The 17,284-nt window shown below is 38.9% G+C and overlaps 1 protein-coding gene across 7 annotated transcripts in view; it reads left to right on the top strand.

The window, feature by feature from the left end:
• HPS5 (HPS5 biogenesis of lysosomal organelles complex 2 subunit 2) overlaps window positions 1-17,284 on the top strand; it is a 43,573-nt gene that overhangs the window by 21,351 nt on the left and 4,938 nt on the right. For all 7 annotated transcript variants that reach the window (XR_004257616.1, XM_032240918.1, XM_032240921.1 and 4 more), the window contains 11 exons: window positions 1,671-1,849; window positions 2,619-2,777; window positions 3,351-3,537; window positions 4,203-4,326; window positions 5,324-5,473; window positions 7,151-7,228; window positions 8,411-8,991; window positions 12,651-12,771; window positions 12,972-13,127; window positions 13,944-14,063; window positions 15,548-15,661. Coding sequence is in view for 6 of the 7 variants with exons in the window: in XM_032240918.1 (XP_032096809.1) it covers window positions 1,671-1,849; window positions 2,619-2,777; window positions 3,351-3,537; window positions 4,203-4,326; window positions 5,324-5,473; window positions 7,151-7,228; window positions 8,411-8,991; window positions 12,651-12,771; window positions 12,972-13,127; window positions 13,944-14,063; window positions 15,548-15,661 (1,969 nt within the window). In the remaining variant the exon portion in view is untranslated. The remainder of the gene's footprint in view (window positions 1-1,670; window positions 1,850-2,618; window positions 2,778-3,350; window positions 3,538-4,202; window positions 4,327-5,323; window positions 5,474-7,150; window positions 7,229-8,410; window positions 8,992-12,650; window positions 12,772-12,971; window positions 13,128-13,943; window positions 14,064-15,547; window positions 15,662-17,284) is intronic.

Here is a 17,284-nt window from a genome sequence, read left to right as displayed (position 1 = left end):
TTTTTTTTCCTGGCTTATTTCACTTAACATAATGTCCTCCAGTTTTTGTAGGTAATTTTAAATGCAATTTTCTTTTTTTTTTTTTGAGACGGAGTTTCGCCCTTGTTACCCAGGCTGGAGTGCAATGGCGTGATCTCGGCTCACCGCAACCTCCGCCTCCCGGGTTCAGGCAATTCTCCTGCCCCAGCCTCCTGAGTCGCTGGGATTACAGGCACGCGCCACCATGCCCAGCTAATTTTTTGTAGTTTTAGTAGAGACGGGGTTTCACCATGTTGACCAGGATGGTCTCGATCTCTTGACCTCGTGATCCACCCGCCTCGGCCTCCCAAAGTGCTGGGATTACAGGCTTGAGCCACCGCGCCCGGCCTTAAGTGCAATTTTCATTAGTAACTGCTGCAAAGGAACAGTTTAATTTTTTTCCCTCTATTGCCCTGAGTCTTTATCCCTGCCAGAAGTCTTGCTTTGACTCCCATTTTGTATCTTTATAGTCTGGAGTTTAACATTTTCTTGTGGGCACAACAGCCATCATATGTCCCTGAGACAGAAAATCAATCTCTATATTCTTTGGGTTAAAACCAGAAATGGGGGAAATCTAGCATTTTTACCATTGCTGCTCAGTAGAGAGTGTATGTTGACTTTTTGGTTCTTTTTCTGCTTTTGTAAAAACCAAAAAAGGAGAGAGAGGAAGAAATCATTACTTTGGTCTCATCAACAGTGATTTTTTTGTGGCATAAATTTCTTAAGTATGTCTCTTGACAACTAGTCTTTTAAGTTCTTTCAAGATACTCTGCCAAGACAGATAATTTCTTGAAGGCAGATATTTTCTCATGAACTGTATATTTATTTACATACCATGTTAAAATCCATTCATTGAGGACCAGGTTGTAACTCTCAGGAACCTTATAGTTTGGCCTCTAATGTAGATTATCCTCTTTTTCTGTGAAAAGGAATTGGGACATTTCTTATGTTTAAAAACGCTGTTTTCTGTGAAAAGGAATTGGGACATTCCTTTTTTTTAAACATTTTTAAAAATAAGACTTTTTAAAAATAAAACTTTTTAAACATTTTTAAAAATAAGACTTATTTTTTAAAATAAGCATTTTTAAACATAAGACTTTAGGTCAGAGAGATATAGTTCTTTCTTTACATCTTTTATTCTTGATCTTTTTAGAATAGTATCTAAAATGATTTCTTCATTGAACTGCAAGTACAAAAATAGAGATGAAATTCAGTCAAGCCAAACCCTACATAAGAAATGAATTTGGCTGGGCGCGGTGGCTCAAGCCTGTAATCCCAGCACTTTGGGAGGCAAAGGCGGGTGGATCACGAGGTCAAGAGATCGAGACCATCCTGGTCAACATGGTGAAACCCCGTCTCTACTAAAAATACAAAAAAAAAAAAAAAATTAGCTGGGCTTGGTGGTGCGTGCCTGTGATCCCAGCTGCTCAGGAGGCTGAGGCAGGAGAATTGCCTGAACCCAGGAGGCGGAGGTTGCGGTGAGCCGAGATCGCGCCATTGCACTCCAGTCTGGGTAACATGAGTGAAACTCCATCTCAAAAAAAAAAAAAAAAAAGAAAAGAAATGAATTTATTAGAATAATTTCAGCCCTTTTAAAGTTGTAAGGGGTATTTGGTTAACATTTTATATGTTCACACCTATGGTTTTTGTAGATATTCAGGATGTGGCTGTCTGCAAGAATGAATTGTTCTGTTTGCACCTAAATGGAAAAGTCTCACATCTCTCCTTGATATCTGTGGAGCGCTGTGTGGAACGCCTGCTAAGAAGAGGGCTATGGAACCTGGCTGCTCGCACATGCTGTCTTTTTCAAAATTCTGTCATTGCCAGCAGAGTGAGTCAGAGCTTTCCTAGATATCTTTACCATGAATTGGTAAAACTATCCTAGCTTGCAAGATTGTGTTAAAGAGTTGCTTGATTTTATTAGCCCTGTCTGTATGACCTACAGATACAGCAATACATGCCCATAGAAAGCATGATAGATACATCTAGGGGTGGATAGAGGGTAAGAGAGAGGGTACAATTTCTATTTAAAATAAATTTACATACAAATTTATTTGTTTCAGAACTTGTTTAAGCGGGATAACTGTGTATACTGTAAATCTTAATTAAATTCTTTTTTTTTTTTTCTTTGAGACAGAGTCTGACTCTGTCACTCAGGCTGGAGTGCTGTGGCGTGACCTTGGCTCACTGCAACCTTCACCTCCTGGGTTCAAGCGATTCTTGATTCTTGTGCCTTAGCCTCCCAAGTAGCTGGGACTACAGGTGCTCACCACCACACCCAGCTGATTTCTTGTTGGTATTTTTAGCAGAGACAGAGTTTCGCCGTGTTGGCCAAACTGGCCTTGAACTCCTGACCTCAAGTGATCCACCCACCTTGGCCTCTCAAAGTGCTGGGATTACAGGCATAAGCCACCATGTCCAGCCTTAAATTCTTAATTCCTAAGAAAATTATCATTAAATCTTTCAGTAGCTTGCTAAGCCTTTTTAAAGCACCATTGAAGTTTTATGTTCTATATAAGACCTCTTTCAATATATTAGCCATTTGAATATAGATTTACTTACAAATAGTAAGCTATTCTGTTGCAATATCGTTTTATTAGGCAAGAAAATCTTTGACTGTAGATAAATTAGAGCATTTGAAATCTCAGCTGGACCATGCCACCTACAGTGATCTAATTTCTCAACTGGAGGAATTGATCTTAAAATTTGAACCTTTGGATTCAGCTTGTAGCAGTAGAAGAAGCTCCATTTCATCACATGTAAGTATTCTCATCTTTAAAGGATTTTGTAGGGTAAGATTTTTCCACCTTCGATTGTACCTATTTACCTCTATGCTCCCCAAATTTGTTGTTTAGATTTCCATTTAGATGTTTTGGTGGGAAGGGGTGAACTTTTGTTCAGCTACTGGATAACTCCGTGAAGCCTCCATTTAGGTTGTCTTGGAGCCACATTTTATTTTGTCATTGTTTATTATTTTCTGTTCCCTGATACACTCATGTAACTCCCAGCATAAGTTCTGTTGCTCTAATATGTGATTTCAGGTGCTTCATGCTAATTTGAATCTGAATGCAGCTCAGGATTATCTCATTTAATCCCCATTCTCACTGCCATGCTTTATGAAGACAAGCTAGAGAAATATGGCAGCTGATGCCACTAGCACGTGGAGTGACCCAGCTGCCAGGCGCCTAAGCCTTGCTCACCAGTTTGTTCCAATAAGCCATAATGGTTGTTATTAACTTTTCACTTGAGTGTTGGTATTTCTCTGAAAAAGTTATATTAATGTTATAAAGGAAATTTTTAATTTATATTTTTGGAATTCTTTTAATTTTTAGGAAAGTTTCAGCATCTTGGACTCTGGTATTTATCGTGTCATTAGTAGTAGAAGAGGCAGTCAGTCAGATGAAGACTCTTGCTCTCTTCACAGCCAAACCCTCTCAGAAGATGAGAGATTTAAAGAATTCACCTCACAGCAAGAAGGGGACCTGCCAGATCAGTGCTGTGGCTCACATGCAAATGAAGGTGATGAATATGTCTGTTGTTGGTTGCTGATGTGATGCCATTATTTTCCACAAGTTCTTGTTACCAGGATTATCTTGTGCGCAGAATTTTTCTGAAGTATTAATATTTTTTAACATGTTGGTAGAAATTTCCATCCAGATCTACAGATCTACTCACCACTAGAAGGGTTGGTTTATGTTTTGTATTTTTTCCCCTTACGCTTGGACTAACATTAGTGCCTATTTTTGACCATACATCAAAATGCTGGAAAAGTTAAAGAAAGGTCATTAACCAAAAGAGTGGGAAGATTTTATCCTGACTAACCAAATTATTTTTCATCAGGAATGAAAAATTACTGCAGTTCTGGGGGTCATTGCCTTCCTTTTTCGATGTGCGAGTATTCCTGTGGCTGAACTATTGAGAAGAGAATAATAGAGACCCTAAACTTCCTTTTTTACTTATGGGGATTCAGGGTTAGTAGGCAAATGAAGGTACAGTGTTTTATGTGGACCATCCCATGCATTTTGTAAACCTGTGTTCCACTCATTTGTTTTTGGGTCAGTTATGATTTTGATACTGAATCCTTCATTTCTTTCGGTTTATTCATTTCAGAATTTTTTTTTAAGATTAAAACAACTCCCATGTGATTAGATTTTGTTTCTTTTTTTCCTAATTCCATTCATTAGACAATGTTTCTCACGCTCCAGTGATGTTTGAGACAGATAAGAATGAAACTTTTCTTCCCTTCGGTATTCCGTTACCATTTCGTTCCCCATCTCCTCTTGTGTCTCTTCAAGCTGTCAAAGAAAGGTAAACCAATTAGTCTTGTCATTTAATTCCATTTCTGATCTTACTTCAGTTGTCACATAAGGTAATTTGTTCTGAGAATGGAAAATGAAAAAAAAAGGAAGTCTCTTGTTTTCCATATACCTATCATATGAAGCTGTTAACTTCTCATTTACCTTGGGGAATCCAGCTTCCCTCTGTTTCAGTAGTATTTGAGTTAAAGGTTTAGGTGCCTCCACCCTTGAGAGATCAAAAATTAAATGTCTGATGGGAATAGTTTCCACGTTATCTTTAGTCTTTAGTTGATCCTTTCTTTAGTCTTTAGTTGGTCAGTTTGGGTTTAGACTTGGAGTCTTTTCAGAATTCTTTCTAGCTACTCCATGGGACCAGTGTTGACATTTGAGTTTGAGAGGGAAGACTTTGTGCAGCTACTTAACTGCTTATCTGAGTCTTACTAGACTCAACTTCTTGTTAAGAGGGGTGTATTGTGACTAGTTAACAGCTAGCTGAGTTGTATGAAGCAATTCTTTGTTAATCTGTGACTAGATGGGGCTGATAATCACATGATTTACTTTGCCTAAGTTGACAGAAATATTACAGATACAGCTGGAGTTAAAGACCTTTGTTTTAGAACTGAAACACTGGTTTCTTAGGGCAGTTTAGTAAAAATCATTATATTGTAAGTTTTATAATAGGGCCTTATGTGAAATGCTATTATTTGAACAGAGAAGTTGCTATAAACATTCTTTATTAAGTCCAAGTTGCCTTCCTAGGACTAATAGAAACACAGAAAACTGAAGAATGAAAATCTGGGTTTTACTGGATACAAATTGTGATCATCATGTGGTCATCAGTCCCATTCCGGTTACAGAATAACAAAGAATTGCTTCATGCGACTCAGCTGTCAACTAGTCTTAATATACGCTTCTTAACAAGCAAAATTTGTATCCAGAAAAGCTGAGTTTTCACTCTTGGCAGTAATGTTTTTATTCATGTTAGTTTTTTGGTATTTGACTTCTAGTGTTTCTAGCTTTGTGCGAAAAACTACTGAGAAGATTGGCACCCTTCACACAAGCCCTGATCTGAAAGTGAGACCAGAGCTCAGGGGTGATGAGCAATCATGTGAAGAGGCTGTGAGTTCAGATATCTGCCCAAAGGAGGAAGACATTGAGTAAGCCCTTACACATAAATCTCTGTAAATTCTAGGGAATACAGCTGTCAGTTCTAACAAATCCATAGACCAAGGTTGTGCAACCTGCAGCCTGTGGGCCTCATGTGACCCAGAATGGCTTTGAATGTGGCCCAACACAAATTTGTAAACTTTCTTAAAACATGAGTTTTTTTGTGATTTTTAAATTTATTTTACTTTTATTTTTAGCTCATCAGCTATTCTTAGTGTTAGTGTATTTTATGTGTGGCCCAAGACACTTCTTCCTTTGTGGCCCAGGGAAGCCAAAAGATGGGACACCTATGCCATAACCTATGTCCTTTTGAAGAAGGCACATGTATGTCCCCATTAGTTGAAGATTGTTTGCATAGCTTATAAAAATTGTGAATTCCACAAGGTGTTGAAAAATTACATCAATCCTGAAGCAGCTCTGTTGAGCAGAGTTTTAATTTAGTACCTCTTCCATGCCCTGCACAACTCCCCTCCCTCCCCCACAATCTCTTCAAACTTCTGGAATCTCACAGGAGTATTAGATTAAGAGTAGGATGACCAAGGATGTAGGCCTTGTCCTGGCTCTGCTTATGACTAGTATGTGACTTTGGGAATGTCACTGATGCTCTCTGGCCTGTAAGATCCAGAATGTGCTCTTACTTTATGAGTCAGTAAAAAGAATATTGGATTGAGATAATGAAAAAGAAAAAGGGAATTCTTTAGGCAATGAAGAAACTTAATCAAACAGTTGGCATTGATATCCTGTCAGGTACCTTCACATGATATGCTTGTGGCCTGGTAGTGTGGTAGAGTTGTAGCAGAGCCCTTGATTGGGCATAGCATGAAGTATCTTGTCTCTCTGGTTTCTGCCTTATAGTTGAGGGAATCTGGGCATTAAAGGCAAGCAAATTCAGTACTCATCCAGGAATTAAGAGAGAAACCCATGGGACTGGTGTATCTGGACAGTCAGATGAAATAAAAGATTTGTAATCCTCAGAATAACTTAGTGAATCCATATGTTTATAGAGAAAAAGTGCAGATTTTTTGACATGGCATTTAGTGCAGCCTTCAGTCTAATCCTAGCTACCTTTCTAGCCACATCCTTCTAAGTGCTATAAATTCCACTCCTGTCAGAGAGCTAAGTGTTTGCCCTGACACCTCACTACTCTTCTTCATGGTATGTCTTCTATCTGGAGTATTCTCTCCCACCATTTTTTGTAGAACAAGTAATACCTCCTTAGGAATGTGTCCCTTTGCCTAGTCAGAAAAAATGATTTACTCTCTGCTTTCATATCACAGTGCTCTTTAAAGAGCTGCCCTTTGGTATTCAACTTATTCTTTTTTTAAAATGATACTTAATTGTTTGCATACCTTTCTTTCTAATTAGGGCTTAGTGAAGCTTATTACCTTAAGGCCAAGGACCGCCTTTTATATTCATCTATTTGTCTCATGTAACATGGGTATAATACTTGCTACTTAGCATAAGAAATAGTTGTCTAAGAAAGCTCTGAGGCTGAGGCAGGGAGAATTGCTTGAACCCAGGAGGCAGAGGTTGCAGTGAGCCAAGATCAGGCCACTGCACTCCAGCCTGGGTGACAGAGTGAGACCCTATCTCAAAAAAAAAAAAAAGCAAGCTCTGATCCTGTCTGACCCTTGTGAATGTTATTGTTATTTTTCACATTTTCTTAGGGAGGATAAAGAGGTAACTAGTCTACCTCCGGAAGAAGACAGGTTCCAGGAGCTTAAAGTAGCAACAGCACAAGCAATGTGAGTATAATGAGAAACTTTTTTAGTGACTTCTCAGGGCAGTTTAATAAATGAAGTGAATCATTATATTGTTAAGTTTTATATGGGCCTTATATGAAATAGTTGATTAGAGAAGTTGCTATAAATGTTCTTTCCTTTTAAGTCCAAGTTGCCTTCCTAGGAGTAATAGGAACATGGAAAACCCAGGCACTTGGAGTTTTTATCCTTGGCAGCAATAAGATTTTTTTCCTATTAATTTTTTGATATTTGACTTGCAGTATTCCTAGCTTTGTGCGTAAAACTACTGTGAAGATGGGCAGCTTTCACTCAGGCCCAGAATGGGAATGACTTTCTGAGACCATCAGTAGCAGTCTGGAGACAGTTTGGGATGGAGGTAGCCTCATTTGGAATTGAAATTGAAGAATTAGGCTGAGTGCAGTGGCTCATGCTTATAATCCCAGCACTTTGGGAGGCCGAGTTGGGTGGATCGCTTGAGCTCAGAAGTTTGAGACCATCCAAGGCAACATGATAAAACCCCAGATACAAAAAATAGCTGGGTATAGTGGCATGTACCTGTATTCCCAGCTACTCAGGAGGCTGAGGCAGGAGGATCACTTGAGCCTGCAGTGAGCTGTGTTTGTGACACTGCCCTCTAGCCTGGGTGACAAAAACAAGACCCTATCTCAAAAAAAAAAAAAAAAAATTGAAGAATTAGTAAAACACTACAAAGTTTATGTTCTCTGTTTTATCATCTTGTTGAGATAATTTTTATTTAAAAACTTGAAATGTGGCTGGGCATGGTGGTTTAGGCCTGTAATCTCAGCACTTTGGGAGGCTGAGGAGGGTGATCACAAGGTCAAGAGATCGAGACCATCCTGGCCAACGTGGTGAAGCCCCGTCTCTACTGAAAATTACAGAAAAATTAGCTGGGCGTAGTGGTGTAGTCCCAGCTGCTCGGGAGGCTGAGGCAGAAGAATCACTTGAACCCAGGAGGCAGAGATTTCAGTGAGCTGAGGTCGCACCGCTGCACTCCAGCCTGGCGACAGAGCAAGACTCTGTCTCAAAAAAAAAAAAAAAAAAAATTGAAAAGTAACATTTATTCCAGATGAGTATGTTATATTGGCTAGATTTATTTAGCATGAATTAATTTGTTTTAAGAAAAACACATGAAACATAAATTTCATACTTGTCTGTCTTGTATAGGACCAAGCTACAGGACCCTCTGGTTTTATTTGAACCTGAGTCTCTGAGAATGGTTTTACAGGAGTGGCTTTCACATTTAGAAGAAGCATTTGCCATGAAGGACTTTTCAGCAGTTTCAGATACTGACAACTCATCCACGAAATCGAACCAGGATGTACTCTTGGTTAATGAATCAAAAAAAGGAATATTAGATGAACACAATGAAAAAGAAAAAAGGGACTCTTTAGGCAATGAAGAAACTGTTGATAAAACAGTATGTGAATGTGTAAGGAGTCCAAGGGAGCCTTTGGATGTTGACCTGTTTCAAATATGTTCTCCATGCACCATTCCAAGTGGTCTTCAGAATGACCTGGCTGAATTGACAACATTGTGTTTGGAGTTGAATGTATTGAATTCTAAGATCAAAATCACCAGCGGACATGTGGACCACACTTTGCAACAGTACTCTCCTGAGATTCTGGCTTGCCAGTTCCTGAAGAAATACTTTTTTCTCCTGGACTTGAAAAGAGTGAAGGAGAGTATCAAGCTTAGTTACACTAATAGCCCTTCTGTTTGGGATACTTTTATTGAAGGATTGAAAGGTAATAATCAAATTGCCTTATCAAAGATAGAAATTTGTATTAAAAAGCAGTAGCAGTTTTGAGTTTTGGGTTAAAAAGATTTAAGTAGAACATTACATCTGTTCTGATCAACCTGCAATTCTGTTTTTCATTCATTTTAACTTTTAATAGTTCTTCAGACATTGGTTAAATTTACAACTGGATTGTAAGAAATTATTTTATTTTGAGATAGATTTTCACTCTGTTGCCCAGGCTGGAGTGCAGTGGTGCCGTCTTGGCTCACTGCAGCCTCCACTTGCTTTTGCCTCAGCCTCCCAAGTAGCTGGGACTACAGGAGCACGTCACCACACCCGGCTAATTTTTGTATTCTTAGTAGAGACAGGGTTTTGCCATGTTGGCCAGGCTGGTCTTGTAATCCACCTGCTTCGGTTTCCCAAAGTGTTGGGATTACAGGTGTGAGCCACTGTGCCTGGCCCTATTTTTTATTTTTAGAGACAGGGACTCACTCTGTGCCCAGGCTGGAATGCAGTGGCGTCATGGCTCACTGCAGCCTTGACCTCTTGGGTTCAGGTGATCCTCCTGCCTAAGTTTTCTGAGTAGTGGGATTATAGGCATGTCCCACTATACCTGGCTGATTTCTTCATTTTTTTGTAGAGATGGGGTCTTACTGTGTTGCCCAGGTTGATCTTGAAATCCTGACCTCAAAGCAATCTTTCCACCTTAGTGTCCCAAAATGCTGGGATTATAGGTATGAGCCACCATGCCTGGCCCTAGAAATTAGTTTTATTTCTCTCATAATGACATTCAGAAAATAGCAGAGCAGTGTTGGAGAAGTTGAGGTTAAAGTAAAATGTTCATAGATGCAGATGTGTTAAAAGAAGAAAATCCCTCTTGTAACTTACTAATACAGAAATAATATACTATATAGTATACTTATTTTGTGCCAGATATCATGGTAAACACTTTTCAGCCTTGCCTCATTTCACCCTTACAATAATTTTTGGAGTAGATGGTGTAATTTCATTTTATAGATAGGGAATCTGAGGCACAGAGAGATCTTACTTAGGTAGCTAAATGGCTATAATAAATACGTCGTAGTAACACAGACATAAACAGAAGTGTATTTATTTTTATTTATTTATTTTTTTTTTGAGATGGAGTCTTACTCTTGTTGCCCAGGCTGGAGTGCAGTGGCACAATCTCGGCTCACTGCAGCCTCCACCTCCCAGGTTCAAGTGATTCTCCTGCCTCAGCCTCCCCAGTAGCTGGGATTACAGATGGCCACCATCATGCCCAGCTGATTTTTGTATTAGTAGAGACAGGGTTTGCCATGTTGGCCAGACTGGTCTTGAACTCCTGATCTCAGGTGATCCACCCACCTCTTCCTCCCAAAGTGCTGGGATTACAGGTGTGAGCCACCACATCCGGCAAGAAGTGTGTTGCCTGTGTAACAGTCCAGGACAAGTATTCCAGGTCAGTGGGTAGCTGTCTTCCAGGTGGTAATTCAGCATTCCAAGTTCCTTGCATTATTTTAAGCTCCAGCTTCCCTTAAAGGTTGTGCTTGTGTTTGGGTTGCTGTGTCCGGGAAAAGCATGTAGAACATGCTGTCTTACAGGCCTGGCCTGGTAGTAGCTTACGTCTCTTCTGTATACATTTCCATTGGTGAGAATTCTATCATATGGCCCCAACTAACTGCAAAGGAAACTGGGAAATGTAATCTGTCCAGGTGTCCAGGAGGAAAAGAATGACTGTAGGTGAAGAGCTTGCTTACATGTTTGCCTCAGAGACTTTGGTGCACAGCCAGCAGTATCTGCCTTGGCTGAAGGTCACACTATGTGTCATCCTGACATATAATAGAAACCAGCTCTCATACCCTAAAAACTATGCATTGCCTTTTCTGCAGCCATAGTCCCGTGTTTTCGAAGTGAATTTTAATTCCACATTCTAATAATTGATTTAGACTTTAAGCAAACTTTTCATTCATTACCAAAAGTGAATAGAGATACATTTTTATGTCATCTTACTTAAAGATATTTTAGCTTTCTAGAAACATGGATCTATAGTTATAGGTCTGCTTTAATTCAAATACAGCAGTTGAAAGCATAATAATTCTTTTTTCTGAGTTGAGGTATATTGTCTTTTGTGTGAAATAAGAAGCAAGTTATTTCTCCTCAGGTAGGTGTGACATTATTACTCATTATAAATTTACCGTATCTATCTCTGTGATGCTACGTGGTCACAGAAGAGCAGAAAAGAGTCTCTATTAGACAGAGTGATGGATATTACTACCAGTGCTGGCTAGAAGAAGCATGGTGGACCATTTGAGTGATGTGGCTGCTTACTTGAATTTAGGTGGATATGTCTGATTTAGCTCCCACACAGTCATAAGGCTTCCCCAAACCTCTCAATGGCTTCCTCCTCTGAATTCCTTTAAAGGACTTACTGCCTGACACAGTCAAATGGGAAGCAATGAGGTTGGGGGAAAAATGACTTTTTTAAAAAAGCATGTATCAGAAATTGAATGTTGGCTCTTAGAATCTGGTGAGTAGGCCTCACCCTTCTAATGTTATAATTATGGGAAGCAGCTTTTGGAACTGTTATTTGGGATTTGTCTTCAGAGCCGGTTGAAAACTACTTGCCCAGCCTAGGCATTGTAGCAAGACCCTGTCTCTACGTCTCTACACACACAAAACAAACACACCAGCTTATGCAATGTACCAAGACCCTGTCTACACACACACACACACACACACACACACACACACACACACACAGAGTCAGGAGTTCAAGGCTGCAGTGATCACCACCGCACTCCAACCTGGGTGACAGAATGAGACCCTGTTTCTAAAAAACTAAAACAGAAAACTTCTTGGAAAAAAGTAGGTTTTTTTTTTTTTTGCTTTAGATTCATACTTAAAAACAATAACAACAACAAATGGGGTGGGTGGGGAGTTGGGGAGAGTTAACATGGGGAGAAATGCCAGATATAGGTGATGGGGAGGAAGGCAGCAAACCACATTGCCATGTATGTACCTATGCAACAATCCTGCATGTTCTTCACGTGTATCCCACAACCTAAAATGTAATAAAATATATTAAAAAAAAAAAATAGTTCTAGATCATCACTTACTTCATTCACCAAACTTGATTTTAAATGACATTTGACTGTTCCGAAAAGTCAAATATTTTGTTCTTCAGAGAATGAATAGTTGTTATACAAATATCTTTAAAAACAGGTCCAATATTTTAAAATTAATTTCATTGAATTTAATTAATTTTAAAAGATGGAGTAAGAATACTAGTTCTAGAAAAAACTGAGCAACTTGGCATTGATAGTAGTGTATATTGCTTTGTGATGTGTGTATATATGGATGGTTGCTATGTATAGCCCTAGATACTCATTATTTTAAGAGTAATAGTCACTGATATATTAATTATATGTTCCTTTGTCTTATTTAAAACTTCCAATATGCTTTGCCTCCATTTGATTTTAAGATTCTTAAAAGAAGAGATGCAGCTCTTGTTCTTTTGTTTCTCCTACAATGCTTAACAAACTCTAGGCCTTTCACATAGTAGGTCCACACAGTAGGTATGTGACTAATGATTGCTGAATGAACATGTTCATAAATTGAATATTTCCACCCAAGAGATAAAGGAAAAGGATATGCTTTATATTTCAGAAATGGCAAGTTCCAATCCTGTGTATATGGAGATGGAAGAAGGAGATCTCCCAACAAGACTTAAGTTACTAGATGCTGCAGTTCCTTTTGACAGTCCAGTGTTGATTGCTTATGCTACCAGGTAAGTTGTCCTATATGTTGTTTATATGGACTAAAGCACATGCATTTGTGTGTATTTTAGTCTCTAACGTTTTACTCATTTGCATATGAGGCAACTTCTGTTACCATATTTATTTTCATTTGTAATAAGTAACTCAAATGTAACCAAGTTATATCATTTCACTGGAATTAGAGACCAAAGTGTTTTCTTTTTAAATGCAGGTTATATGAGAAGTTTGGGGAATCTGCCCTTCGATCCTTAATCAAGTTCTATCCATCCATTTTGCCATCGGATATCATACAACTTTGTCATCATCACCCTGCTGAGTTTTTGGCCTATTTAGACAGTCTGGTGAAATCAAGGCCTGAAGATCAGCGGTGAGAAGGAGAGCATGTTTGCAGACTCTTCTTTCTTTTGATAGGGCATTGTTTCTCTTTTATAAACAGGTGTCACATTTTTACTATTAATTACCAAGGGCACCTACTATGGAAGAGGAGGATTTGGGCAGCCTTGTAACATTCTGCCACATGTCACACCACACATCACAGATGTGCATGTACCACACTTCTTTCCCTCCCTCTCAGGGATTCTCAGATCAGTGCAAAATTAAACCCTTGATTCAGGGCCTGGACTAAGAAGATAAGCTTCTTATTGTCTTTGCAGTGAGTGGATTCACTGCCACCTTTTTATTGCCATAGATATCAGTTCCAGCTCTTCTCTTTTTTAGGCTGATGTCTGATTTTCTGTCTCCCCATGCTTGTTACACTTGTGATCTGTGCCCCTGGCTTATTAGACTTGCAGCTTCCTCCTTTTGATTGGTTCATATTTGCCACAATGTTGCCCAAGCTGGATGCAGTAGCTATTCACGGATGTTATCATAGCATACTGCAGCCTCAAACTTATGGTCTTAGTGATCTTCCTACCTTGGCCACACTGGTTTTTATTTGTTTCTCTCTCTCTCTTTCTCTTTCTCTTTCTCTCTCTCTTTTTTCTTTTTTGGTCCTTTGACATTTTTCTTGTTATCTTGGAGCTTAGTCTCCAGTATTTCTAGACACTTCTTTTAGCAGAAGAGTTTTCAAGTTATTTAATCTACTGTATTCATCTTTTAATCAGGTTTTCTTCACACTCCCCACATTTTATGTTTCCTTTCTTAGTGTGAAGATTGATGACTTTTTCCCCCAACTTTCTCTTAGGTCATGTTTTCTTGAGTCCCTTCTGCAACCAGAGTCTTTAAGGTTGGATTGGCTGCTTTTGGCAGTGTCCTTTGATGCTCCACCAATCACCAGCATAATGGATGATGAAGGTTATCCCAGGTACAGAAGAAGTCCTCTTTCTTTCTTTCTTTTTTTTTTTTTTTTTTTTTTTATTTTGAGACAGGATCTCACTCTGTCACCCTAGGCTGGAATGTAGTGGTAAAATCATGGCTTCCTGCAGACTTGACCTCCTAGGCTCACTCGCCTTAGCTTCCCACCTTAGCTTCCTGAGTAGCTGGGAATACAGGAGCACACCACCTTGCATGGCTCATTTTTTGTACAGTTGGAATTTCACCCTGTGGCCCAGGCTGATCTCAGTCTCCTGGGCTCAAGCTATCTACCTGCCTTGGCCTCCCAAAGTGCTGGGATTACAGGCATGAGCCACTGCACCTTGCTAGGAGTCTTCCTCCTAAGGATTCAGCTTCAGTGGTCCTTTGGAATGGAACTGGTTTATCCACATATGGCATTCTGGGCTCACTTTAGGAATAGCTATGGAAGAGACTGACCCAAGTTATGGTAGTAATGAGATTAAGTGTATTTCTTAGTGGCTCTGAAATATTTTTGGGTCACCCTATAAGAATCTGATGATTCCTTTTAGAAAAATGCAGTCATGCAAAATTTTGCACAACTGACCCCTTGCAGGTTTTTCATGGACCCACATTAAGAGACCTTGATGATTAAGCCTGCAAGAGGATTAAACTGGGTGGTGGTGGTGGGGTGGGGGCGATTAGGGAGATAAGTATGTGTGTGTTTTCTTCCTAAAAATTTGTCAAGGAATTTCTGGACATAACCTAATTTAGGACTTTAAAAAAAAATAAAATTCAAAAGAATTACACACTGCTACTTGTGTCAGAACTATTCCTTTCTTTTTCCCCCAGGAGAAGCTCCTTAAAAGACCCCCAAATGCCTTTCTTATATTTATAGCAAAAAGTCTGGAAGGATATGCAGTGATTATCTGTGAGTGATGGAATTATAGAATTAAAAGAAAAAAAAAAGAATTTATTTCTTTTGCTTTTGATTACCTAAAGTCTCTAATCTTTAAAAATAAAGAGGTTATGGGCCGGGCGCAGTGGCTCAAGCCTATAATCCCAGCACTTTGGGAGGCCGAGGTGGGTGGATCCCGAGGTCAAGAGATCGAGACCATCCTGGTCAACATGGTGAAACCCCGTCTCTACTAAAAATACAAAAAAATGAGCTGGGCATGGTGGCGCGTGCCTGTAATCCCAGCTACTCAGGAGGCTGAGGCAGGAGAATTGCCTGAACCCAGGAGGTGGAGGTTGCGGTGAGCTGAGATCGCGCCATTGCACTCCAGCCTGGGTAACATGAGTGAAACTCCGTCTCAAAAAAAATAAATAAATAAATAAAATAAAATAAAATAAAAATAAAGAGGTTATAGGAAAATAGCTATTTTTAATTTTTCAAAAGCCAAATAGAAGTGTTTTAATAGATTGTAATTAAATTCTGTTCTTACCTATTAGGTGATTAATAAGCACTTTCTACAGTTTATTTCCTATCTAATTTACTGATACTTTTTCATTTCATAGGCCTCATTCACACTTGCTTTCTTGGGGTTACAGTCAGCTGATCCTTCATCTAATTAAACTTCCTGCAGAGTTTATAACCAAAGAGAAAATGATTGACATCTGCAGGTCTTATGGGTAAGTGAGAATTTTCTTAGAAACTGAAGTTAAGATTAGAAACACTTCAGTTAACAACCTTACAGTTAAGGGTCTTAATTGATATACATTATTATTTGGGGATTCTTTTTGCTGTGTAAAAGTACCTTTTTGTTTTAAGTGATAGTAAATTAAACATCTTTTTCCCTTTTAAATTTCATGTTTTTTTTGTTTTTTTTTTTTGGTGTGTGTAGCCCTTCCTAATTCCTCTCCACTCCCTCTGCTTTAGTTGCCAGCCCCAGTTCTCAGGCATGTAGATAGTATTTAATTAAGCATCAGATTATGTGATACCAATTATAATTGATACAGGCCTTTATAATTAATACAGTAAGAGAGAGATCAGAATGGGCTCAATAGAATCACTGGTGAAGGACTCAGAGAGGAGGTGAGATTTTGGAGATAAAACCTAAAACCTGGGTAGGATTTGTATTTATAAAGGAGCTAGGAGAGGGTGAGTTAGGTGAGAGAAACAGAGCAAGAGCATGGAAAACTGACATTGCTTATTACCCACATCACACTTCAGTCATTTATTGCCTGGTGATGTTGTCTTACAGTTCCACCTGGATTATAATCTTTTGGAGATATAGGGACTTGTGTCCTTTTCCCTCATAGTGTCTATATCTAATTTGTATAGTGGTAGGCACTTGATACATATTTTGTTCATTGATAATGAGACTGAGACTGGCCAGGTGGTGGGTGACAAGATCGTGCAGGACCTTGAAAGCTGGCAGAAGAATTTAGTTGTCAGTAGAGACCTTTTTAGACTTACGGTGCAAAAATTGCATAAGGAAAGTGGAGCTTTCTAGAGATCATTTCTGATGTCATACATGAGAAGGTCGGAGACAGAAGGCCAGCTAGGAAGCTGTTGTAGTAATTCAGACATGAGTGGATTGGTGATTAGTAGGGCAGCAAAAGGAGCACATCTAGTGGGCATTTCAAAGGAAAATGCAGTGGGGTATGCTGATACTGGATATAGCAAATGAAGGAGGGGGAAGAGTCAAGGAGGACTTCAAAGTTTGCATATTTGGAGAAGAAATATGCTAGGTTTGTGTTGCATTTTAAAGTTTATAAAGTGAATAAAGCTTAAATGCCTTATAATTGGAGCTTGGCCTCAAATGTCAGCATTTGCTGCTTTTTTTTTTTTTTTCCTTAAATTCTCTAGATCAGCCAGGCGCAGTGGCTCATGCCTGTAATCCCAGCACTTTGGGAGGCTGAGGCGGGCGGATCACCTGATCACTTGAGGTCAGGAGTTCGAGACCAGCCTGAACAATATGGTGACACCCCCGTCTTAAAAATAAATAAAAATATATATATAAATAATAAATATATATATAAACAAATAAATAATATATTTATATAAATATATATATATATATATATTTTTTTTTTTAAGTTAAAAAAAAGAAAAGAAAAAGAAATTCTCTAGATCAGGGTCACCTAACAGAACTTTCTGTGATAGTGGAGATATTCTACTGAACTGTCCAATGGTGGCCACTAGCCACATGTAGCCATTAAGTACTTGAAATGTGAATATGTTAACTGAAAACCTGACACTCAGATGTTATTTACCTTTTTTTTTTTTTTTTTTTTTTTTTTTTTTTTTTT

Source organism: Sapajus apella, unplaced genomic scaffold, assembly GCF_009761245.1.
Source record: "Sapajus apella isolate SASKATOON/1434 unplaced genomic scaffold, GSC_monkey_1.0 scaffold47, whole genome shotgun sequence".
Taxonomy (NCBI): Eukaryota; Metazoa; Chordata; class Mammalia; order Primates; family Cebidae; genus Sapajus; species Sapajus apella.
Note: the sequence above shows the minus strand (reverse complement) of the source record. Positions and strands in the feature narration are given on the sequence as shown.